Source organism: Ahaetulla prasina, chromosome 6 (assembly GCF_028640845.1).
Source record: "Ahaetulla prasina isolate Xishuangbanna chromosome 6, ASM2864084v1, whole genome shotgun sequence".
Lineage (NCBI taxonomy): Eukaryota > Metazoa > Chordata > Lepidosauria > Squamata > Colubridae > Ahaetulla > Ahaetulla prasina.
This window is the reverse complement of record NC_080544.1, coordinates 78,036,204-78,063,508: the sequence shown is the minus strand read 5'-3', so window position 1 is coordinate 78,063,508 and position 27,305 is coordinate 78,036,204. Positions and strand designations below refer to the sequence as shown.

The following is a 27,305-nucleotide window of genomic DNA, read 5'->3' as shown; positions in this document are numbered from 1 at the left end:
AATATGGAAGACATCTAAGTAAAGTAACTTTCAAATATCAGGAGTTAGGATTGAATTTATAGAGGGGAGTTAAGAAGACATTTGGAAATTTTCCTGGATTACCTAAAAAGAGCTAAATTGACTATTTATGGGATATAAAGAACTATATTACTGGTTTCCAGATCAACTGTCTGAGGGCAAAGATAATTGAGACTTTGGGGCAGTGATAGACCATTGACAGACTACTGAGTGATATTTGGACATCAAAAAAAGAAGGCAAGATGCCACTGCTTCCTTATCCTATTATGGAAGGTGACCACAGAAAGGTTTAAACAATGCTCACTTATAGATGCCACAAGCATTACTCTTCTCCAAGCAATGGGTGGACTTGTCCTAGCAGAGGAGATGCTGGAATTGAAACATTTAAAAAAAATTATCATGTGCCAATAATGAAAAATTAATGGAAACATCAATTTGAAATAGGAGTAAAAAATGAGCAGATTAAAATATTGTGGAATATCCTAATGGAAATTTTGCACATAACTCATCAGATTTAACTGTGGTTGACAATAAGAGAGTGTGGATAATTGATATGGCAAAACCAGGAATAGTACAATAGAAGAATTAGTGAAAATCACAAAGAAGATCAAGATCTGAAACCTGATCTTGAAAGATTATAGCATAAACCAGCTGTGCCATATCAAAAATCTTTAATGGCACTTAGAAAACCTGCATATTGACAAAATTTCCATCCTTCGATTACAAAAGACCACATTGCGTGCATCCACACATATGCTACACCAATACATTACAGAATTCTAGTCTCTTGGAAAGAATGAAGGAGGTATGAATGAAGGCCAACACAGCTAAAGAGAATTGCTCACTTTTGACATCTTCCACAAGTGTTGGAATTAATGAGAAATTTTGCATCAATTAAGTTATAGAAACATGTTTTTAATGTCATGAGTGATGTTACATTTTCATAGAAAATGTTTAAAACACTTGTTTTCATTTTGATCTGCTTAATAGTTTTATTTTTGTCTTTAGAATAAGGCAAGATGCCACTGCTTCCCTTATCCTATTATGGAAGGTGACCACAGAAAGGTTTAAACAATGCTCACTTATAGATGCCACAAGCATTACTCTTCTCCAAGCAATGGGTGGACTTGTCCTAGCAGAGGAGATGCTGGAATTGGGAAACAACTTTTTCATTGGTGAGTTTTGCTAATGTTGATTTTTATACTCATAAAGTATTTTTTTAATGTATTGAACAAATCATGTGTATATTTGACATTAAATCAGAATTGTTATAGTAAGTCATAATAGGAATAGGAATTTCTCTTTTGTATTACAGTAATGCACCATGAATAGGACTACTATGAGATATGATTTGGTTTTTTGTAATGGAATATGTATATATGTAAGACTTATTTAAAAGATTACCCAGGAAAATGTAAAATGCTGGCAGGTAACAACCATCAGAGACATATGTCCTTGATTCTGTGGGTATTGCATTGACTTTTAGGAGGCTTCAGAGAACAATTCAAAGAGATGATACAACTAATTAAAAAAACAACACTTTTCCTTTTGCTAGATCCAGGAATGTGAGATTTTCACTAGCTCCTTTACTATAAAAATATTATCCCTTTGATGAAAATGACGTTAAGATTAAAGTTCAGAAAGCTATATTATGTTTCTTCACCTCAGTCTATTGCTTCATGAGAAAAAGAAATCAGTTTACGTAATTTTTTGTTTTCATAATCTCATTCTTCTCTATAACAGAAGCAATTTATGTAAAAATTGCATCTGTTTTCTAAAAGCTTGGCTGTTCATTGTGATTGATTATGGTATTATGGTAAATAAAATTCCAGTACCTTTGTGAAACCCTGGATTGAGAATATAAGGCTTTATGACTTTTGGTGAGGGTAACAAAAGATGTGAGGTACAGACTTCTGGTTGACATTGCGGTGCTGCTGGACACAAAGAGCAGGGCTCCGTGAACTTCAAAGATCAAATCCCTTCATTGGAAAGCCCATAAGGGGCTAGTCACCCTGTAGGGGTTATGAAGAGTGGAGGAGTGCCCTGCAGGTCATGGAGAGTGGCATCTCTCCTGCTTGGCTCAGGGCTAATTCCTTCTCAGCTGACAATGAAGAAGAGTGGCAGCCATTATGGCTGTTATGAAGCTGGGGCAGCCGAAGAAACAAAGAATGTGCTGGAGTGATGTGTGAATAGTGACTGGAACTGGGTGAGGTGACTTTTTTATTATTTAAAACCAACCCTAAAGAAAATAAAGGCTGGAAAAGGCATTTTGAAGAGTTTGTTTAAGCAGCAAATAATTACAGAGACAAAAATTACAGACCCAAAAGAAAAGAAAAGGATATTAAGAAGAGAGTGCAAAACCTTTGAAAATATAGAAAGATTAGATCACTAGCTTTTATTGGCAATAAGGCATTTTAAAATGCTGGAACTACTTGTTAGAATTTTGATTATTTGTTTGAATAAACACAATGGAACTTGTTAGAATTTATGTAACATTAAAGTTAAATGGAAAGCACCATCTGCTGGTGAATGGAATACATTATGCTCCTTTAACCCTGGGAAAATACTGATAAGACAGAAGAGAAAGTGGAAACAACACCTGAAGGACTGCTGTGCTATCTATTGTTTTATATTTAACTACTCTGTGACTAATGGAGCTCAAATGTTGAAAATATGGAAGACATCTAAGTAAAGTAACTTTCAAATATCAGGAGTTAGGATTGAATTTATAGAGGGGAGTTAAGAAGACATTTGGAAATTTTCCTGGATTACCTAAAAAGAGCTAAATTGACTATTTATGGGATATAAAGAACTATATTACTGGTTTCCAGATCAACTGTCTGAGGGCAAAGATAATTGAGACTTTGGGGCAGTGATAGACCATTGACAGACTACTGAGTGATATTTGGACATCAAAAAAAGAAGGCAAGATGGTTCAGCAGGGGGAAATAAGCAGGTTGCAAAAAGAATTGGTGGCAATGTTCCAAAGCATTTATGATTCTATGACAGGGAATCACAGGGAGATAATGGATTTAATGAATAATATAAATGGGAAACTAGAAAGTGCTCTACAAGGGATAATGAATAAAAAAACAAAAAGATAAGAAGGAGAAAGTAATAAAAATTAGTGAAGCAATTCAGGGAAAATACATGCTAAAAGATCAAAAAATTATTTTGGATAAACAGAAAGATATTTTTGAAAAGAAAATGGAGAGTTGAGCAGATCCTCTGGAGGCTTGGCAGCGAAAGATAGTAGAGATGGAAGAAATACTTAAGTTAAACAGGAAAGATGCAGATAGAGAAGAAGACCAAAGGGAGGAATTTGGGAGGCAAGTCAAAAAATGAATAAGAATTGAAACATTAAAATGGTCAAGAGATGATGGATAGAGGAAATGTTTTATAACACAAGATTGGCATTATTAGGAGCTAGAATAGAGGCAGACACAAGAAATAGGGGAAATAATATTATACATATTTTATATAATATATTAAAAGTAATAGCTAGATATAAAGTTTAGATGTTGAAAGATGATGACTTAATGATATTGCTATTGTTATTAGAATGGGGGATTAAAATGTTGAACAATTAAATAATGAAGACCTATATTTTAACATAAATATATATAATAACATTACAATTATATAAGTATGACTTAAATAAGAAATAATATTAATATTATCACTATTCTTTCTTGTATTCAAAGAAAGAATACTCAGATGCCTCACTATTCATGTACTGATATTGATGTATATTTAAAAAATAAAAAAAATATTTTTAAAAAAGATGTGAGAACAGAAAAAGGCATTTTTTATATGTTTATATGCATTAAATAATTGAGGCAGGTAAGTAAATATTGTTCTTATTAGCAGAATTTTTGCTTTTCTTAGCATAGCATCATAATATGTTTGTCCATTTTTAGAGTTATGCTGGTGCAGTAATTGATGTACTGAATTCTTAGTAATTTCAAATATAGTGTTAAAATGGCAGATATTTCAGTATACAGCATCTTCTTCTCTTAATTCTGAGTTACAATGTAAATTGGAAAGTTAGTTCATCTGCCTCCACTTTAGATCATTATTAGCCAGAAGGAATAAACTATTGAGGTTGCTATTTATTGTTGTAGCATAATTTTTAGGAACAACTTATAACAATTAGTCTCAGGAAACCAATAAAGAAAAGATCATTCTCATTGGGAGAATGCCAGTTTTGGAATAATAGTATTTAATTTATTCTCTTTACCATGAAAGATAATTTGATATTTATTTTACTTCTTATTCAAGCTATCTTCTCCACCTTAAATATTAATGCACTGCAATTATACATTTTAAAATCTCTTCTATTTCATCATAAGTAAATGATAGAAAATGTTTTTGCATATATTATTTAGAAAAATTTGGTTGATGGATCCAAAAATCCACCATTATTTCAGTGTGATAGAGATTTTGCAGTAATTAATAGTACTAGTCCTTAAAATACGACTTACACTGTTTACTTCTTGTCATTTTACTTAGCATGGAGTTCAAAAATATTTTTTTTAGCAAATGTTATTAGATAATAATGGTCTTAAGTAATTTTGTTGGTAGAAAAGGGCTATCTTGCTAATTGTTCCAAGTAGTAATGACTACAAATTCAAGGCCACCTTTACTTTTTTCTTCAAAAAACACTTTCTTCGAAGTGTTCTACTTCATGACTGCTCTTAAAATAAATTTTGCATAAGGATGATGGTGTTTTCATTTCATTTTTGAGTATTCTCCTATATGAATTTCTCTAAACACTTACTTGCTGGTATAAGAGGTTAAGAGAGAGAGAGCATCAAAATTAAGTGAAACAAAATTGTAGTTTAGTCATTTGTAACTGTTCTAATGCTGTGACCTTGATCAAAGTGAGTATAGATATGGATGCTAGAACTACTTAAATTATAAGGGCCTTTGTACACGACTGTATATTATAACACCAGTGATGTGCAAATGAATTATATATCTCTGACCTATATCTAGCTGCTTTGAATCTCAGTTCATTTTTCAAAAGCATCTGACTATAGAGTATGTCAAAGTAGAGACTCCTTTGAGTCCAGATAAGTTCTTGCTAACTCTGTGGATGTATCTGTTATTTCTATACTGGGTGGTTTGCCACATCCTTATTCCAGGATGTTTTCCAATTTTTCACTTTAGCCTGCATTTCTTCTATTATTGTAGTATCCCATTCTGTAACTTACCAAACCTGAACTTGCTTAGCTTCTGAGCCTATATAAAGTCTGCTTAGTGCTGCTTCTGCTGAGGCACGCAGAGGAAGTGAGAAACCAATCTTTGAATCACATAAAGCCAGACATTTCCCAAACTGTATAATTAATATGGTCTAGCCATAGTTTTCATAGATAAATAAAAATATATAAAGAAGCAATATTATCTATCTCATTTTCAACTTCTGATAAGGGATTTATTTTTTCTTTGATATGGGTCATTGGATTAATTGTAAGTGCATTTCAACTACATTTCATCTGTGCTTCTAGTGAAATTAGCAAAGGTAAACACACACACACACAAACATACACGGATTCCAACTCTGGATTGACCCTCTTGTCCAATTTTTTCTGTCCTTTTCTCTCCTAAAGCTGTTGTGAACTACAGAGGCAATATAAGCAAAACAACAACAACAACGAAAAAAAATCCGTACAGTATAATATGGCTGATTTTCATATATCTTCTGTCTATGGCCACTCAGTAGCAGTTTAATGGGATTTAGGTGCGGCGAAGTATTAACTGCAGCCCTTCCTCATTCCCCATCTCTGCCATAGTCTGGCTATTTTAAGTTCCCTTTTAAGGCATTGTATTCTATTTTTAACCGTAATATATATGGTCTCTTTCTTCCAGGTTTTGTGAATGATTCTGTTTCCAAATGCATTGTGGCATTACGCTTGACAGTCATAGTAAAGGTCAGCATGTGTTTGCCTGGAGGAATCCAGTCTGATGGCTTTCAGTGTTCTGGGAAAGGCAAATGCATTACAAGACCGTCCGAGGTAAGAAAAAAGAAGGAATGTGGATGAAGGGTGGAGGGATATGAATATCCTAGACTTTTTCATATAAGGCTGATTGAGACAAAACAAAGAACTGCAAGAATCAATTGCCAGAGAAAAAGCAGTGCATGATTTGGGAGAAACCAGCGAAAGGCAGGTGTAAAGGGTAGGTGGATGGAGAAAATTGGTAGTTTGTAAGAGACACATTCTTGAGGCATGCAACTGCCTGGATTGCATGATGAGCTGAAAGCTGCATATCTCCTCTGTGGTAAGTGGATCATTAGAAGAGCTTTGCTCTAGCTTCAAAGCCAGCATTTGATTAATGCTCTGCGGCTTTTTAGAGATATTCTCGCATCCAATTCAGATCCCTGAAAACACAGTATGGTACCAGAGATATCCAAAAGTTGTATTAGAGTATAAATACAAATCAAATCAGATATAGTATTGTCTACCCATTATTCTTCAGAACAGGGCTTTTGGTGAAGCAGCTCTCACCTTAGTAAATTCTGCATCGCAAGTTGTTGCATGGAATTTTTCACAACTGCTTCCCAATATTTTCTCTTCTGGCTTACATTAACTCTGGAAGTGGCTGATTAGCTGTTGCTCTGCAGCCCTTGCAATTCTCTTTGGAATACATTGCTGATTATTATTTAATAATATTGTATTTCTATAAAGCAAAAAGAATTAAGTGTATGCCTTATACGATATTATCCATACTGATGTAAAAACTGTCTATACCCTTAGAAAATGAAAGCGGTTGCCAGGAGAAATCATAACATTTGATTTGCCAAAAAACAGTTAACAAAAGAAATAATTATGTGTTCAAGAAGAATAACAAGTCTTTCTACTTTAGGACATGTACCATGTGATTGACAACTGTAATTCTTTATTGCTATAGTTTCAGTACTTATTTTTGAGTGTCCTCTTTTCTTGCCTTGCATATTCAAGATTATAATTTTGGGGCTAAAACTCTTCCTGTTTCCTATTTTTATTGGAAGCTTGTTAAAAGAAAAAAAAAAGCTCTGTCCTTTCAAAGCTTATTCACCAGATGCATAAAAGATGATGAGCAATAAAAAACCTTGTTATTTTCATTCTTGGAAGGTGTGTGTGACGTGTTGCTATCATTGTTTGGCATGTTTCAGCCAAATCTGTTTTATGTGCCAGACAGTTTGAGGCATTGAATTGAGAAAGAGAATGTAGTAAAGTCTGAGAATTTTATGTACCATCAGCTTTTCTTAATTGTTTCAGGTAGAATTCCTAGCACGGAAAGAGAATACAATTTTTGAGGTCCTTGCAATGACCTCATCAGTTTTGAAATGAGATATTCGGCAATTGCTTAGCTCTCAATGTTCACAGGTATAGATGTCTAAATCTTTGAAATCTGCAACATTTAAGTAGAAAGTGCAGAAGATGGTGCCAGATTCATTGTATGGCATATATTGTATTTTTCTGATGTTTTATCACTTCAAATTTTTCTAATATTCCCATAAAAATCAGCATCAAGAGAAGAAAATAAAAAATTTAGACAAGAAACTTTGAATTTTATTTGATCTTGAAAACTCAAGCAGAATAATTGGATATATATTCTGGAATATTGTACATGTTTATGAATTATTTTATATACAATAATGCAAAATCACATCTGCTAGATCTTTAGTTTATATCGGCCTTCATATGACTCCTTCCCAAGAATCTAGGTTTTTGCAATGTATTAGCCTAGTACAGTATATATATGGATACAAGCAATCTAATTGACAGATGGAAATTTTGTCAATGCTCATATTTTCTAAGTACTACCCAAGATTTGTTTTTGAGATGGCACCCATGTGCCAATAACCAGTGGGTCTACCATGGCCAGTTTATGTCATAATCTTTCAGCTTAAATTTTCCTTTGTAATTTTCTCCAATTCCTTGTCTTTTATTCATATTCTTATATTCTTCTTATATTCTTATGGGTCATTGCATAGTCAGCCAGATGTTCCGACTGGATTTGGCATTTTATCCATGTGTTGAATCATTCCCAAGGCCATGGGATAGGCAAATGAGGGATAGGCAGACCTGGGATAGCAAGTGAAACAAAATTCTATAGCGGTATTGGCTTTCTCTACTGCCAGCTCCCCCTACAACCTGCCTCTACAGACTGAGTTACTTCTGGCAAGTTTTTGATTTTTTTTTGTCCTGAGTAGATCTTTGATCTTCTTCCAGTTCCCCTTCTGTGAATATTTATTTTGCATTATAAATCAATGTTAATCTGCTAGCCTCTGTTCTGCTATTTCTGATTCTGGATGTTGTTCTTTCCAGAACTGATGCATTCATTTCAAATATCCTCTTCTTGTTGGATTTGATCTGTAATAACAGATCATTATTATTTTTTGTTTACAATCTCTGTATATTTGCCATTCTTTCCAGTAGTTCTGCAGCTGCTGGTTCTGATTGCTTAGCCATCAGTTCTGAGTTTTGTGGCCCATTTTTCATTAGATGTCCAGACACTCAGATACCTAGTGCAGTCCTTATTGACCCAGGCAGTGAAAAGTGACAGTGAATTTCCTTGTATGTGCTTTCTTCTGGACTTGTGTACACTGTTTTGTTTCTAGCAAATACCTGTGTTCTTGAAAATACTCATATTCAAATGTCTCCTAAAGCTTGTTCTACCAAACTTACATTTTATCACCTCCTAAAAATAGCTCAGCCAAGTATTGTTAGCAAAATCCATTATAAATATGCACTTGAAAATTCCATGCAACTGTTTTGGACCGACAGTTTGAGCTTGCAAATAAGCATATGTGACGAGCTAGTCTTTCACTAGGCAAGCTCATCAAAAGCTTCTGCTGAATGTTGACTTTAATGAGTTTTGTACTTTGTTTTTTTTCTGCAAAAGTTTGTTTTTTTCATATTCTTTAAATGGCCAATTGGAATTTAAGCCAAGAAAATTTGATTCAAAGCCAGAATAAACAGTAGTTTAATCAGCTAACTTAATTAGACAAAAGTGTTTTTTGACACTTTTTTTTAACCTACAATGAGACAGGCCCACAGTGCCTCATTTTTTTACTCATACAATAATCAGTTAGCAATATTGAATATCTTATCTAAATTAGCTATAGAATTAGGTTCTTTTTTCCAGTAATTTTTATATAATGGTTTAATGGCATGGTCTTTGCTGTTTTCCTTAGGTTGTTCATAAATGCTTCTGCTTGTAACACATTTGTTTTATTGTGCAAAGCACATTATCAAAAAAGATAATTTAGAAGACATTTTGCAATAAATAGGTATTAAAGTTAAAACAAAATGACAAGTAATGCTGATGCAGCTCACATTTACTGAATACACAGTAAATACACAGTAATATATTTATCATACAAATTAATCATTCAGTAAAAATAGTTGAGCATTCTGTGTTAAGAGTTGAAAATAGTGAAGCAAAAGAAGAGTTACACCTTACTTTCTTTAATCAAAGTTACATTATCAAGGAAATAACATATGTATTAAATTGCTTGGTTTGTAATCTCTAGAAGAAAATGGTGTCACTTTCCAGAACTGATGCATTCATTTCAAATATCCTCTTCTTGTTGGATTTGATCTGTAATAACAGATCATTATTATTTTTTGTTTACAATCTCTGTATATTTGCCATTCTTTCCAGTAGTTCTGCAGCTGCTGGTTCTGATTGCTTAGCCATCAGTTCTGAGTTTTGTGGCCCATTTTTCATTAGATGTCCAGACACTCAGATACCTAGTGCAGTCCTTATTGACCCAGGCAGTGAAAAGTGACAGTGAATTTCCTTGTGTGTGCTTTCTTCTGGACTTGTGTACACTGTTTTGTTTCTAGCAAATACCTGTGTTCTTGAAAATACTCATGTTCAAATGTCTCCTAAAGCTTGTTCTACCAAACTTACATTTTATCACCTCCTAAAAATAGCTCAGCCAAGTATTGTTAGCAAAATCCATTATAAATATGCACTTGAAAATTCCATGCAACTGTTTTGGACCGACAGTTTGAGCTTGCAAATAAGCATATGTGTTTACAGACGAGCTAGTCTTTCGCTAGGCAAGCTCATCAAAAGCTTCTGCTGAATGTTGACTTTAATGAGTTTTGTACTTTGTTTTTTTTCTGCAAAAGTTTGTTTTTTTCATATTCTTTAAATGGCCAATTGGAATTTAAGCCAAGAAAATTTGATTCAAAGCCAGAATAAACAGTAGTTTAATCAGCTAACTTAATTAGACAAAAGTGTTTTTTGACACTTTTTTTTAACCTACAATGAGACAGGCCCACAGTGCCTCATTTTTTTACTCATACAATAATCAGTTAGCAATATTGAATATCTTATCTAAATTAGCTATAGAATTAGGTTCTTTTTTCCAGTAATTTTTATATAATGGTTTAATGGCATGGTCTTTGCTGTTTTCCTTAGGTTGTTCATAAATGCTTCTGCTTGTAACACATTTGTTTTATTGTGCAAAGCACATTATCAAAAAAGATAATTTAGAAGACATTTTGCAATAAATAGGTATTAAAGTTAAAACAAAATGACAAGTAATGCTGATGCAGCTCACATTTACTGAATACACAGTAAATACACAGTAATATATTTATCATACAAATTAATCATTCAGTAAAAATAGTTGAGCATTCTGTGTTAAGAGTTGAAAATAGTGAAGCAAAAGAAGAGTTACACCTTACTTTCTTTAATCAAAGTTACATTATCAAGGAAATAACATATGTATTAAATTGCTTGGTTTGTAATCTCTAGAAGAAAATGGTGTCACTTTCCAGAATGTTCCTAAAAGGTTGCAAGGAATATATTTAATCGTGAACATTAACTATGGATAGTTATAAATATCTCTTAATATACTACTCATTAGATTGATTCCCACTTTTTAGAAAATTATTTTGCTTGCATGTATGCAACACTGATGTAGCAGATGTGCATCTAATATAACATGAAATTATTGAGAAATAAAGATTAGCATAATTAAATATTTTGGCTAATGTGCTCAAGATGCCTGAACATTCAACTTTCATTATGACTATTTTTAACAGAAAGGTATCAGTTGAATGGAATGTTAAGGCAACATTCTCCATTAGGAAGTTACATACTGTACGTTCTCTGCACACCTAGAGGACCCTAGAATAAATAACAATATCTTAAGGGCTTGAACTTGATGAAGCTTTTAATCTGACAGTTCCTTTTCAGGGTCTTGAATTGCTAATTTCTTCAGTATCAGTTTTACAGGAAGCATTAGAGGACAGAAAAATGGAAAGGAGAATGTTTCAAACGACTGGCAGAAGTAATGTTGGGCATGTTAAAGGAGGCCTAATGAGACTAATCACAGATCATCTTGATTTGAGAAGAGAAGAAATTAATCAGGGACATTAAGTGATATAGCTGAAATTCAAAAATTGAGACTGAAATATAAAGTTAGAATGTTAATATGTGTTAACATTTATGTGTCATCCAGACAATTGGGATAACAATTGAGATAACTTGGAACAATTGTGATAACTTGGGAGTTTTTAGTTGATTACATCTTTAGCTTAATCAGTCCACAAGTAACTGTGCACAAGTCCACATCAGTCCACAAGTAAACATTTAATTATTTGTGGGAATTTTAATGCTAGAATCAGCCTGTGCTTGGAACTATTGAACTTAAAGGATAAAAACTTTTTAAAAAAAATAAATGGATGTCATTTTCCTTTTGGCCATTTGTCTCATGATAAGATCCAGAATAAGTGTACAGTAGAAGTACTTAAATTACAAATTTGTACAAATTGTACAAATTACAAATGTCAGTTTACATGGATCACAATGGAATCAATCTGTGGGTTCTTATACATCAGTGATGGCAAAACTTTTTGGTGTCGCGTTGAGAACTTTTTGGTGTCGCCCTTCCTGGTTAGTGCTGGCTGCTCAGGAAGTGACACGAGGCTGGCTCCAGGGGATTATAAATGCTTCTTTGATGGAAGGGGTTTTCCCCGCCGCCTTGAAGGAGGCGGTGGTGAGACCTCTCCTCAAGACGCCTTCCCTGGACCCAGCTATTTTGGGTAATTATCGTCCAGTCTCCAACCTTCGCTTTGTGGCGAAGGTTGTAGAGAGTGTGGTTGCATGGCAGCTCCCCCGGCACCTGGAGGAAACTGTCTATCTAGACCCGTTCCAGTCCGGCTTCCGACCCGGTTATAGCACGGAGATGGCTTTGGTCGCGTTGGTGGATGACCTCTGGAGGGCCAGGGACAGGGGTTGCTCCTCTGCCTTGGTCCTATTAGATCTCTCAGCGGCTTTCGATACCATCGACCATGGTATCCTGCTGCGCCGGTTGGAGGGATTGGGAGTGGGGGGCACCGTTTATCGGTGGTTCTCCTCCTATCTCTCTGACCGGTCGCAGACGGTGTTGACAGGGGGGCAGAGGTCGTCCTCAAGGCGCCTCACTTGTGGGGTGCCTCAGGGGTCGATTCTCTCGCCTACCCTGTTCAACATCTATATGAAGCCGCTGGGTGAGGTCATCAGTGGTTTCGGGGTGAGTTATCATCTGTACGCTGATGATACTCAGCTGTACTTCTCCACCCCGGACCACCCCAACGAAGCGGTCGAAGTGCTGTCCCGGTGCCTGGAAGCTGTACGGGTCTGGATGGGGAGAAACAGACTCAAGCTCAATCCCTCCAAGACGGAGTGGCTGTGGATGCCGGCATCCCGGTACAGTCAGCTGCATCCGCAGCTGACTGTTGGGGGCGAGTTAGTGGCCCCAAAGGAGGTGGTTCGCAACTTGGGCGTCCTCCTGGATGGACGGCTGTCTTTTGATGAACACCTGGCGGCCGTCGCCAGGAGGGCCTTTTACCAGGTTCGCCTGGTTCGCCAGTTCCTTGACCGGGATGCCTTATGCACGGTCACTCACGCTCTGGTTACGTCTAGGCTGGATTATTGCAATGCTCTCTACATGGGGCTGCCCTTGAGGTGCACCCGGAGGCTGCAGTTAGTCCAGAATGCGGCTCTTGCGGTAATGTGAGGAGCCGCTCGTGGCTCCCACGTGACATCGCTGCTCCGTAGCTTGCACTGGCTTCCTGTGGTCTTTCCGGTGCGCTTCAAGATTTTGGTAACTATCTTTAAAGTGCTCCATGGCTTAGGACCCGGGTATTTACGAGACCGCCTGCTGTTACCCTTTGCCTCCCATCGACCTGTACGCTCGCACAGAGAGGGTCTCCTCAGGGTGCCGTCCGCCAAACAGTGTCAGCTGGCGGCCCCCAGGAGTAGGGCCTTCTCTATGGGGGCAGTGACGCTCTGGAACAAACTTCCCCCCGGCCTGCGTCAAGTGCCTGATCTTCGGACCTTCCGTCGTGAGCTCAAAACATATTTATTCATTAAAGCGGGACTGGCATAATTAGTGATGTATTTTAATTGGGTTTTTTAATATTTTTAACTTTTTAACTTAAATTTTAATAATCAGCCTTTAAAATTTGCTCTTTTTAAATGTTGTTTTAAATTGTATATATCTTTGTTTTTATTCTGGCTGTACACTGCCCTGAGTCCTTTGGGAGAAGGGCGGTATAAAAATTTAATATATAAATAAATAAATAAATAAAATAAATAAAGGAAGAGTCGTTGCTGCCTCTGCAAAGAGGCAGCGGCACAGGCAAAAAGCACTCGGAAGCAGCTGGTGGAGCGCAGTGTTAATTAACCATCTTGGAGAGATCTCGCCTGTTGCAATTTTTCAAGCCAAAGGCGCTTAGGATGCGCATGCGTACCCAGGAAGGAAAAAGGTGGCATGGAGAAAGGGGCAAAGAAGTGATGGCCGTTGTCCCCCTCCCCTCTTTCTGGAAAACAGCCCCTCCCACTTCTTACTCTTCTCTGGACCTACATTACCAGGCAGATGGCTCAACTTCAGGCAGTTTACAAACGCGCTGCAACCAAGCGGCGCCACCTTCCTGACCCCTTTCTCGACGATTTCCATTCGAGGGTGGGAAGAAGAGGCAAGCAGGCTTTTTAGGGAGTTATTCTAACCTGGCAGCGGCTGAAAGAGCCTGCCTGTCTGGCCACCTCTCCTCCAATGGAATAGGAGGGAGAACTCCCAATCTCTTTCCCAAGTAGCTGAAGGCAGTGTGTGATTCATAGTGCTTAGAATATTTTACCATGATAGCTTGGGGATGACTTTGGCTCCCTCTTTTTCGCCACCCACACACATTGAGTGGGGCAAACTTGTTTGGGGAATGAAGATCCAGAGTGGCTCACCATTTCAAGTCAACGTTGGGTGCTGATCTTCTCCTGTTAGGAGAGAGCCAAAACCATCCCCGTTTTTGGTCCCAGGAGGCGGGGCTTGCCTACATAACTTTACTGGCACCACTGCTTCTGCAAAGAGGATTCCTCCCCCACCAGGACCTTTCTACCCCTCCCCCCCCTGGTAAGGCAAACCCCAAGATTTACAGCAAGGCTGGCAAGGGGAGGATGAGGCGCCGTCGCTGCCTCTGCAAAGAGGATTCCTCCCCCACACCAGGACCTTTCTCCCCCTCCCCCATAAGGCAAACCCCAAGCAGCAGCAGCGGCGCAGACGAAGATGCAGCGCTGTTTTGCCTGTGCAAACAGCCTCCAACATGGATCCTGGGCAGCAGCTGTCGATGGCATGGCTGGTGCACATGCATGCTAAGAGGAGCTGCCCAGTAGGCATGCACGTGGCGGGAAATAAACTTCTGATTTCCAGTGTGCACCGCATGCGCACCGGCCACCTAGTCTTCTGGTTACTGGTGAACATGTGTGCAGGACGATCAGTTGGCCAGCACCTAGTCTTCTGATTTCTGGCACAGCTGCAAGTGTGAACGCCTGCCGATTGTTGCATATGCATGCATGCCAGTAACCAGAAGACTAGTTGGCTGGTGCACATGCTGGTGCTGGAAACCCGTAAGAGGAATGGGTACGCTCTCACAGGGAGGGACTCCTCAGGGTGCCGTCAGCCAGGCAGTGCCGGCTGCGATGCCCAGGGGAAGGGCCTTTTCTGTGGGGGCTCCCACCCTCTGGAACGAACTTCCCCCAGGACTTTGCCAACTTCCTGACCTTCGAACCTTTCGCCGCGAGCTTAAGACACATCTTTTTATCTGCGCAGGACTGGACTAGAATTTTAAATTTTAAATTTGGTTTTAATGGGTTTTTTACTATTTTATTGGGGTTTTAATATTCGGCCGTATTTAATAAGTTTTTTAAATTGGGGTTTTAACTTGTATTTATGTATATTTTTTACTTGGCTGTAAACCGCCCTGAGTCCCTTGGGAGATAGGGCGGTATACAAATATGATTAAATAAATAAATAAATAAATAAATAAATTCTGCGCATGCCAGGCGACATGGCTCCGTGTGCCACCTGTGGCACGCATGCCATAGGTTCGCCATCATGGTTATACATCAATCAACCACAGAAATCGAACTGTTGATTATATATTTACCTATAGTCACTCATTAGTGTAGTGTTCAATATCCCATTAGTGTGGTAATATTATAGATAAACAAGAGAGTGATAAAGTATCACTTGTCTTGAACTTATGTGTATATGTGGAAATAATGTAGAACGAGAGAGTCATAAAAAGCATAACAAAGAATCAGAAACAATTAAAGTGGACATTCCCCTTGGCAAAAGCTGAAAGATCAATGCTGTACAGTCCAACAGTGCTACAGCAGATGGTTACACTTATTCAAAAACCAGAAATTGTAAATATCATTTACGACGATGTGGTTGGTAATCTTAAACCTGTGGTGTATAAACTATGGCAAAGGAAAATGACTGAAACCAGAATCTCGTGGTTTAACCACAAATGTACATGTGAAGAAAAAAGGAACTGGCTAGACTATTAACACAAATAAAGAAAGATAAATCATTTGACAGGGTACAGATGAACTCTGAAAATATCAAGCACTAAAAAGTAGGAACAAACAAGATGACTATAAAAGCCAGTGGTGAGAATTAAGACCGTCATGTTTACAAAATAATGCTATAAAATTTTATAAACTAGTTTCCCAAGACCAGAGTAAAATAAACGTAGTAACAGAAACACATATTTCACCTGAAGTTTGGATAGTTTGTTTTAAAAAATAATTTGAGGATATTAGAAGAATAGTTAATGGGTACAATTTATTAAAATTATCATTAAAATGTGCTACAAGTAACTGCTACAGAAATTAAGAGAATAATTTCACAACAGACAGTTGGCAAAGGCCCAGGAAAGTTACTGTTATCACCAAAAATGTTTAAGGCACTCCCTGATTAATCGGCCCCATGCATGCTTCTTTCTTTATTTATATCAATGTTACTGGGAAAATCCCTCTACGTTGGAAAAACAGTGCTGTAATTCCAATATTAAAAAGGGAGATTTCACAAACCCTGCTAACTTTCACTCCAAAAGTCTCATTGAAATAGGGTGTAACCAATATACAACATATATTTTAAATAGTTTGAATTGGCAGATACAAGGCAAATTAGAACAGAAGAACAGGTAGGCTTCAGAAAAGTCCATATATACAGATAGCATGGTACACATATTGATAACATTAATTGGAATGAGAAGAATCCTAGCAGAATTTCAAAGTTATTTTAGGAAAGAATACCTAACAGAAAAATTATTCTGAAACCAAGGTAGTCATATTTACTAAAAGATCAAAGAGACGTAATGGAGAGTAGATGATAAGGGGAATGAACAACTGAAGTCATTGAAGTATTTGGGTATCCAGTTTACTGAAACATTATCATGGAAAATGTAGCGCCGTGAATAATAATAATAATAATAATAATAATAATAATAATAATAATAATAATAATAATAATAATAATAATAATAATAATAATAATTTAATTTGTATACCGCCCTTCTCCCGAAGGACTCAGGGCAGTTAACAGCCAAATAAAAACAACAATCTATTACATATAATACAGGTAAAAACAATAGCTAAAAAACTTATTCAAATTTGGCCCAAATTTTAAAATATATTTAAAATCCTAAAAACCAATTAAAAATTAAAACCCATAAAACATCTAAAAATTCTATGCCAGTCCTGCACGGAAGAATAGGTACGTCTTAAGTTCACGGCGAAAGGTCCGAAATCAATGAGAGTACAAAACACAGAATAACAGAGTTGGAAGGGACCTTGGAGGTCTTCTAGTCCAATTCCCTGCTTAAGCAGGAGACCCTATACCATTTTAGACAAATGTTTGTTCAGTCCCTTTTTTAAAGTCTCCAGATGTCTGATTTCAGTAAACTAGAAGAATTAGAAGTGTTTGAAATGTGTTTGAATATTAGTAGCTTGGGTTGGTAGTTAGGCTGTTGGTTTAAACTCTGAGCTTGGCAATTTGGTGCAAATGTTTCATCACCATTCAAGGAGGGATTGACACTGTCAGTTCAAAACACACTGATGATGTCTACTTGAATGATGACGAAACGTTTGCAACTAAATTGCCAAGCTCCGAGCTCGAACCAACAGCCTAATTAGAAGTGTCCCTGAATAAATTAATGAGATCAAACTTAACATTCCCTCATGTGTTCAGCAGCAATGTTGAGATTAGAAATGGGCCTTCCACCAATAATGATAAAATAATAATGTTATAAGAGAGTACACATCATGCACAACACTTACTTGGCAAAACAATGCCTCCATGAACAATTTTAACAGTAATAGATGGGTGAATTTGTTTCTAAAACCATTCTCATAATTATTGCTACATCATGAACTGCTGAATGATCTAAGTTATACACTATTGAGGGACTGCATAGCTTTATTTTATTTATTTTATTTTAATTTTTGTCACAACTTATATACAAGCACATACATTGAAAGGAAACAATAGGACAGGAACGGTAGGCACTTTTGTGCACTTATGCACACCCCTTATAGTCCTCTTAGGAATGGGGTGAGGTCTATGGTAGACAGTTTTTGGTTAAAGCTTTTGGGAGTTTGGGAAGAGACCACAGTCAGGTAGTGTGTTCCAAGCATTAAAAACTCTGTTACAAAAGTCATATTTTCTGCAATCAAGATTGAAGCGGTTAACATTAAGTTTGAATCTATTGTTTGCTCTTGTATTATTGCGATTGAAGCTGAAGTAGTCTTTAACAGGAAGGACATTGCAATAGATGATTCTCTGTGTTAAACACAGGTCTTGTCGGAGTCGGCGGAGTTCTAAGTTTTCTAATCCCAGGGTTTCAAGTCTGGTGGTATAAGGTATTTTGATGTTTACAGAGGAGCGGAGAACTCTTCTTGTAAAATATTTCTGGACTCGTTCAATTGTATTAACGTCAGAGATGTGGTATGGGTTCCAGACAGGTGAGCTGTATTCGAGAATGGGTCTGGCAAATGTTTTGTATGCTCTGGTTAGTAGTGTAGAGTTTTTGGAAAGAAGCTATGCAAAATTAGGTTTATAACTCTTAGAGCCTTTTTTGCTATGTAGTTGCAGTGGGCTTTGGCACTTAGATCATTTGATATGAAAACTCCAAGGTCTTTAACAGGGTAGGGGTCATCTGTAAGGTAATGTCCATTAAGCTTGTACTTAGTGTTTGGGTTCTTTTTTCCAATATGTAAGACTGAGCATTTGCTGGTTGAGATTTGGAGTTGCCAAGTTTTAGACCATTCCGACACAAAGTCAAGGTCTTTTTGAAGGGTAGATGTATTGTTGGTGGTGTTAAATAGTTTGACATTGTCAGCAAAGAGAACACAATAACTTGAGATAATGTCACAGAGATCATTTATGTATAGTATGAAGAGCATTGGTCCAAGAACGCTGCCTTGAGGAACACCACTTTTGACAGGGACAGGATTTGATAGAGCATTGCCAATTTTGACCACTTGTTGTCTGTTTGACAGGAAAGCAGTTATCCAATTGTGAAGAAGTCCTGAAATGCCGTAGGATTTTAGATTTAGGAGAAGTTTATCGTGTACTATTGAGTCAAAAGCTTTGCAGAAGTCTATGTAGATTGCATCTATTGCTTTGCCTTGATCAAGATTAGTAGTCCATATGTTTTTGCAGTGGAGAAGTTGTAAGTTACATGATGATTTTTTTCTGAAACCAAATTGTTTATTAGAGAGTAGGTTGTTTGTTTCTAGGTGGAGGGTAATGGATTTGTTGATAATAGATTCCATTACTTTGCAGGTGATGCAGCATAGAGAGATTGGTCTGTAATTTTCAACTAGGCTGGGATCTCCTTTTTTGAAGATAGGGATGACTGTGGCTAGAGACCAAAGTTTGGGAAGGGAACCAGTCGTAAAAGCTTTATCAAAGATTATGCTTAGGGGTTCTGCTATATTAGTGGAAAACTTTTTAAGAAGTATGTACATAGTCCATCAGGCCCAATAGATAAAGATGGTTTCAGTTTGCAGAGAGCTTTTTCAACATTATCTTTTGTGAAGTCTATATGTGTTAAGTCATTGTAATCATTGTTGGTACGATTGGGGAATGTTGGATATGTGCCATCACTGTTAACAAAGACTGAGCCAAAGAATGTGTTAAAGAGGTTTGCTTTAACTGTTTCATCATTACATTCTTTGCCGTTAGATTCTTTTAGTGGTGGGATGGATCTTGATTCTTTAAGTTTATTGTTCACAAAATTATAAAAAGCATGACTGGAATTTGTGCACAGAAGATCTTCTTGCTTTGTGTGGTAAATGGTGCATTCAGTTTTTATTTGGTTGCAAATATTTCTGTATTTGAAGTTTGCTACATGGCCCTTTTTTTTCTTCTCCAGAGGGATTTTTTTTTTGGATTGAAGCTTCTTTATTGATATGTGCCTTATGCACAGTTACTCATGCTCTCGTTACCTCTCGCCTGGATTATTGCAATGCTCTCTACATGGGGCTCCCCTTGAGGTGCACTCGGAGGCTTCAGTTGGTCCAGAATGCAGCTGCGCGGGTGATAGAGGGAGTTCCATGTAGTCCCATGTAACACCTCTCCTGTGCAGACTGCACTAGCTATCTGTTGCCTTTCGGGTGCATTTCAAGGTTTTGGTTACCACCTTCAAAGCGCTCCATGGCTTGGGGCCTGGGTACTTACGGGACCGCCTGCTGTTACCTCATACCTCCTACCGACCCGTACGCTCACACAGAGAGGGACTTCTCAGGGTGCCATCCGCCAAACAATGTCGGCTGGTGGCCCCCAGGGGAAGATCCTTCTCTGTGGGGGCTCCTACTCTCTGGAATGAACTTCCCCCTGGTTTACGTCAAATACCTGACCTTCGGGCCTTCCGCCACGAATTGAAAACACATTTGTTCATTCGCGCGGGGCTGGCTTAAGTTTTTTCTTAAACTGCTTAAATTTTTAAATTCTAAATTCTATTTATGTTTTAAATTGGGGTTTTTAGATTTTAAATATTTTAATTTTTCGGCCAATTGTATAATAAGTTTCTTAATTTAGTTTTTAATTGTACATTGTTTATGTTTTATCCTGGCTGTACACCACCCTGAGTCCTTCGGGAGAAGGGCGGTCTAGGAATCCAATAAATAATAATAATAATAATAATAATAATAATAATAATAATAATAATAATAATAATAATAATAATAATAATATGGGTAATTTGGTTTATTTTTTATTTTGGTGGTAATTTGTATTGTTTTATGATTTTATTGATTTCAAATAGGAAAACTCTGTAGTGGTCTTCGGCAGTGATACAGGTTGAGAATAGATTTTGCTAATCAAGATATGAGAGATCATTGTTTATAAGGTCATAGTTGGCTTTTTTGAAATTGTAGTTAAGAGTACTATTATTATGACAATTTATGTCAGGGCATATATTGAGACCAAAGTCTATCATGCAGTGGTCACTGTTGGAAAAGGGTTCTTTTATTTGTAGTCCATAAATTGAGTTTGTGTTATTGCAAAAAATGAGCTCAAGGCAGTTGTTGTGTCTTGTATTGTTAGTTACTAGTTGTTCAAGACCTAGGTCTGTAACGGCTTTATATAGTGTAATATGGATTGGTTCAGTTGTACATTCATTTGTTATCCAGTTAATAAAAGGTAGATTTAGGTCACCCAGGAAGATGAGAGGATATGGGCAAGAGGTAGCCCATGTTAGCTTCTTTAAAGATTTTAGACAAGATGGATAACTTGAGCTGGCTAAGTGATATCAATTTTTAAAAAGATGCACAAGGAATGTCATATTTATAGTCTGTTATAGCTTATTCCCAGAAACAAGTTTCACAGAACTTTATTTTCAAACAATATAACAGCCTATTGGATGGAAAGGTCGAAGATTTGACCTATTATTATAATGTAAACTATATCAGGAACTTAGACCTAGATTCATTGGACCTTTATTTATCCAACTGAATCAGTCTAGATTTAGAATTTTAAAAAATCTACCGTATATACTCGAATATAAGCCGATCCGAGTATAAGCCGAGGTCCCCAATTTTACCCCAAAAAACTGGGGTAAACTGGGGACTCGAGTATAAGCCGAGGGAGGGAAATGAGGCAGCTACCGGTCAGGGAAAGCCTCCCTCCCTCAGCCGAGAAGGCTGGCGGCTCCCCCGCCCCGCCCTCTCACTGCACCGGCAGGGCTTCCCCGTGCTAATGCAAAAGCCCGCGAAGTTTGCACCATCCGGTATAATGTGAAAAAAAGAAGAAGAAAAAAAAACTCAAGTATAAGCCGTATATACTCGAGTATAAGCCGAGGGGACGTTTTTCAGCACAAAAAACGTGCTGAAAAACTCGGCTTATACTCGAGTATATACGGTATATTTTGTTGACTGACTCTGGATGAATGTGGAACAAAGCAAGTTACATTGTTTGCAATTTAATGCTGTTAATATTGAACTGATATGAATCGTTGTAATTTTATTTGATTTTTTCTAAAACATATGGTTCAAAAGCATGTGAATATGAATAGATAAATACATACCACTTCAGTGAGAAGATAATAGTGCTCTGCGATATAATGCTGGCCACATGATCACGGAAATGTCTTCAGAGAGCGCTGGCTCACTAGCCTTGAAAAGAAAATGATCACTGCTCTCTATAGTCAGCAATGACTATAGTATAGTATAGTAAAATCCGCAGGAACTCTTTTTTTTATATTTCCAAATAAATCCAAAAATATAGAGCAGTGTTGGACAATTTCATTTGTTTCATTTGGAAGGAACAGAATGCAGGTATTAAGCAAAACAATTGCTAAATGGTAAAATTTTAGTAGCTTCTGAAACACCTGCATTTTCTTTGGGGAACTAAACAAGGTAACTCATTTACATTTATTGAGATCAGTGGTGGATCTTCTAAAAAACTACTTTGTGGAGGGCTTATCCAAAAGATTTGCCTTGAATTGGGTCCATTTCAAGAGAGGGTATGTCGTATTTGGCTGTCTCCTTTTCTAAGCATCTTCTCATTATTTCTAAACAAACAAATAATAGCAAGTTAAAGATTTTTAAAGGAATTATTTAGTTATTGCTGGAAACTGCTTGTAAAAGATTTAAATAATGATTATTACAATTTCTAGTGATCTTGATTCTGTTTTATTCAGATAAATGAGTACATGTAGCAAAAAATGTAACTCTGTGATGAAAGAAAAATGGCAGTGGAATACTTAATAACAGCTAATGGTATCTAATCATCTTTGCATAATAACTTGTCAAAGTCCCAGTGCTATTATCTATCTGCAATTCTGATCTTCTAGCACTGAGACATGTTTCATTGCCAATATTTTCTCAAGAATAAATTGTTCTTTTGATTTTAAAATAAATTTTTCTATATATTATCTTTTAGCACAGCCATCACCCTCGCCTTAATGGTAGTATTATAATTATAGAATTGTAAGCCAGAAGAATTTACTGATTTTTAATTTCTTCATTGCAGTTCTTTTATAGTTATGACACCGTAATTGATGCATTTCTATGCCATATAATAACAGTAGCAAAAAAACCCCAGTAGCAAAATATAGTTTAGTCAGAAATAAGTCGTTTTGGGTTTATTCAGGCTCACTCTTACTTAGAGTAAGCTTACAGTCTAAGTATATAAGATCAGAAGTCTATGGAGATTCTTAGTCATCCAGGTCATGGTTGTCCCAAAGATGCTTTTTCAAGACAACTGGACTTTCTCTTTTTTCTTTGAAGACATTTCACTTCTCATCCAAGAAGCTTCTTCAGCTCTGACTGGATAGTAGGGAATGGAAGGATTTATACTCCTTGCAGACAGCTGTTTTGCAAATGACCAGCTGTCTACAAGCAGTATAAATCCTTCCATTTCCCACCATCCAGTCAGAGCTGAAGAAGCCTCTTAGATGAGAAATTTGGGGTAAGTTGGGAATAAGAACAAGGAATGATGCTATTAGATTTTCTGAATCCATTCTGGTGGATTGTGTTATTTTTTTTTTATACAAGTCAGTCACCGTGTCTCAGCCCTGGAAGCAGAAAAGGGCAACCCATTTCTGAAATCTTGCCAAAAAACCCTTGCCAGAAAATTGTCCAGTGAGTTGCCAGGAGTCAACATTGACTTGAAGGCACAAAAATGAATTAGAAAAATGAAATGATTTTGTAGCAGTAGAATTTGCTAGTTCTTACTACTAGTCTGCCTCTCAGTGCATAAAATGAAGTCATTCACAATTTCATTAGTTTGGATTACATTAGGTATAGGCTGTAATTAAAGGTAAAGGTAAAGGTTCCCTTCGCACATACGTGCTAGTCGTTGCTGACTCTAGGGGGCGGTGCTCATCTCCGTTTCAAAGCTGAAGAGCCAGCACTGTCCGAAGATATCTCCGTGGTCATGTGGCCGGCATGACTCAAAGGCTGTAATTATTACCAGGGTTTTAACAAATTTTTAAGAAAGGAGCAATATGTGGGAATACAAATAACTACCTCTCTGTTCAGTTTAAGCAGCCACATATTTTTCAAACATGCTGTTTCCAAAGCTACTCCAGTGGGACTTTCTACACATGAAATATATTTAATCAGAAAGCTTTGTGGATATATATGTATGAAATTAGATAGATGATAGAAAACATGACAGATGTAAGGAAGGAAGGAAGGAAGGAAGGAAGGAAGGAAGTTTAGTGATACTGTACCCTTTCCATGTATACATAAATAAATTCAGCATATATATTCATAGCTGAAATGCAGATGTGTTCAGACATATGCAAAGAAATAATGCATGCCATTTTGTTAAAACTGTAACATAACTTACTGTATGCTACCTAAATCTTTATGCTATATCTACAATAATACTTGTAGTTGCAAATTCAGGTTTAAAAAAAGCAAATTGAGACAAACGTTCCAGTCAGAGGAGTTATAAAAATTGTCTGACTCTCAAAGGGGTACTTACTGTATATGTAAACAGCTGTCTTTTCTTGCAAAAATGTGTGTCCTTTATTTCTTGTCTTCATCCTTCTCAGTCTTGTTCCTTAATCTTATTTGGATGTTTGCCCTAATTATGCTTTCCTTTAAGAGTATTTTACATAATCAGGAACATGCTTTAAAAAGAAATTTGGAGATTTCATCGTAAAGAAGTATGGATTTTTTTTTGTTCTAGGCAACATTTTTCTGTGACTGTGACAATGAATACCTGGGTGTTTTCTGCGAAGAATTTAATGCCTGTCAAAGCAACCCTTGTCAGAATAATGGAACTTGCATGGATATGGCAGAAAAACATGTTGGAAAAAATTTCTCCTGTACTTGTCTTCCTGGTATGTTTTGAATCACGTATCATTTGTACAGTGCCTCCACTTTGCTTAGAACAGCAGAGCATCTCTTGATACTAAAGGGATAAGGAAGCTAACAGAATTAGAGATAAGTTTATCTGAGGATCGCTGATACAAAATAAAAAAAAAGACAAATATGTGCATGTGTGTGTTTGCAGTACATGAGTGTGTCTCCATGTATACATATACATACATACATACAAATGCATAAAATCCTGTCAAAGCCTAGCTTTCCCACATTTTTAATCTATGGGCCAACTCCAGCTAAACGTAATCTCGGAAACTGATTTAACTTGTACATATGCACACAACATACTTGAATATAGGTTAAATATGTGAAGAACCAGCTGGAATGGAGCAAACACAGATTGAATCCTAGCAAGTTAGTCTCAAAGGTGCCTTTTCAAGTGTTACTGTTTATGCAGGGGCTCCCTGCCACAAGGGAGGCACTTCCACTGAAGAGTGCAAGCGATAGTTCTCTTGGATGGGTTCTCGGCTGGATGGGACAAGCAGATGGTTTGAATAGCTGGAAGGCTGATATCAGGCAATAGATTCCAGCCTCTATAGTGTTTTAATATGTTTCAGTTCAAGTGTTAGAAAAACTGCAAGAGTGTTTGATGGAGCTGCACAAAAGCTGGCTTGCAGAGCCAATAGTACAGTTGTGTAAGCTGTCATTGATGTGATGAATGAGACATTACACAAAACATCTGTGGGTGTATTATTCTATATTTTATATTGATTATGATTATGTTTATTATGTGTTTAATGATAATTGTACATTGTTTACTGCTATTGGGGGGGTTATAGTTAAATTACATATGACATTGGAATTACTGGACACAGGAAGTAACAGATACAGTTTTAATCACTGGTGCACATTTCATTTAGGAGTTGAAGTTAGTGTGACTTGCCTAGTTCCAGAAGCACAGTTTCCTTACAAAGGTTTGGAAGTGTGTTACATCTGCATTAGCCTACATAACAGAATGAGATCAGCAGGCAATAAAATGGGGTCAGGTGGTGCTGCATAGATACTGAAAAACAGATGATCTATTCAGTTCATGTCTGTGTCAATCTCTCCTCTATTCTTTTTAAAGAAAGAGAAGGGGACTTCAGATTTGCCCACACATAGCAGAATTGAGTTATATAGCAAACTGTGACTTTCAGTGGTATTGAATTTCTGATAGTTCTGGCCAATATAATTAGTTGGCAGGAATGATAAATATTGAAGTCCATTTATATACCAAGGATCTCAATTTTATATCCCTATATGAAAATAATTGAAGAGACTCCCATGTCTTTCCCCTATAATACCCCTATAATATTCTTCTGTTCTATTAGAAGTACTGAATCGCCTTTTTATATATTTGATAGATAAATTGAAATAGATTGGTCTACCTAAGTTGAAAATTATATGGTAATTTACACAACATATTAATTTTTCAAATCTGAATTCTTTTAAGTACTGCAAAGACGACCTTTTAAAAAAGCCTGTTTGATAAAAAAAAATCCTGCAATTAATTATAAAGTAGAAGTACTTGAGTAGCATGTACTGTCAAGGTCAAAGCAAGTGAAAAATATATTCACTTAGTAAAAAGAAGTAACAGTTTGGCCAACACATTGTAGTCTTAAAAATGGAAAACTGCTCAGTCACTGGAAAAGAATTGTTAGCTGTACTGCAAACATTGTTATAAAGAAATTACATCTTTAATTGGAATGCTGATGGTATTGGGATTGCTATGAGCCAGGCTGGAAATCTAAGTTTAAAAGAAAACAAAGACAATTCCTATTCTAAGCAAGATTTCCAAGCCTAGATTTTCTTACTCCCTGAAAACCTAACCTCATTATATATTACAAGTATCACTTTTCATCCAGAGTCAGTGTTGAAGCATCTTGTGGATTGTGTTTGACCATTTGAAAGAACGGTAACATACATAGAACTAGAGTTTAGGGGAACTTAGACTTGATTTGAAAGTAAAGAATTATGAAAATAAAGTGGCAACATATATCTTTAGGAAATTTAATTAGTTGGCATTTTCTATACCATTGCCATTATTATTCAATGTGTATTTATATTTTCATTGATTAGGAATAGCACTTGCACAGTATCAAGGTAAGTGTTTCAGTTTAAGATTAGATAATCTACTAACATTAAGTTTTTACTCAATGTTTTGAGTTGTCATTTCTGAGTAATGCATACTTCAAATATGCACTGCATATCATAGTTACCTATTAATGTAGTTTTAATTTGAATGGGAGTGTGGTCAATTCTTTGTGATTACAACAAACCCTTTAATATAGGAACAATATTTTGGATTCTTTTATAATATGCCAATAACGCATTTATTAATATAATGTATTTTCTTTCCCATATTTTTAAAATGATTTTATTATGCTGAAGGATATACTGGGGGAATGTGTCAGTCAGAGATTGACTATTGCATTCAACAGCCTTGCAAGAATGGAGGGACCTGCTATTCTAGTAGCAGTAAATTCAATTGCCAATGTCCAGAAGGTAAGCAGTAAGATTCAGTAATACTTAAGAAGGTACATATTTTTTATCGAAGATTTAAAGGTGCTGTTTCTCACTTGCCAAGATAGGTAGATACACTATATGTGCATATGTGTGAATACAAACCATAATCT

At 36.6% G+C, this 27,305-nt stretch overlaps 1 protein-coding gene across 2 annotated transcripts in view; it reads left to right on the top strand.

Moving 5' to 3' along the window:
* DNER (delta/notch like EGF repeat containing) overlaps window positions 1–27,305 on the top strand; it is a 140,676-nt gene that overhangs the window by 81,082 nt on the left and 32,289 nt on the right. Inside the window, exons 4-7 of one of the 2 annotated variants that reach the window (XM_058188840.1) lie at window positions 1,027–1,193; window positions 5,890–6,035; window positions 24,494–24,647; window positions 27,061–27,174. In XM_058188840.1, coding sequence (XP_058044823.1) covers window positions 1,027–1,193; window positions 5,890–6,035; window positions 24,494–24,647; window positions 27,061–27,174 — 581 coding nt within the window. The remainder of the gene's footprint in view (window positions 1–1,026; window positions 1,194–5,889; window positions 6,036–24,493; window positions 24,648–27,060; window positions 27,175–27,305) is intronic. The other variant, XM_058188841.1, reaches the window with a different exon arrangement.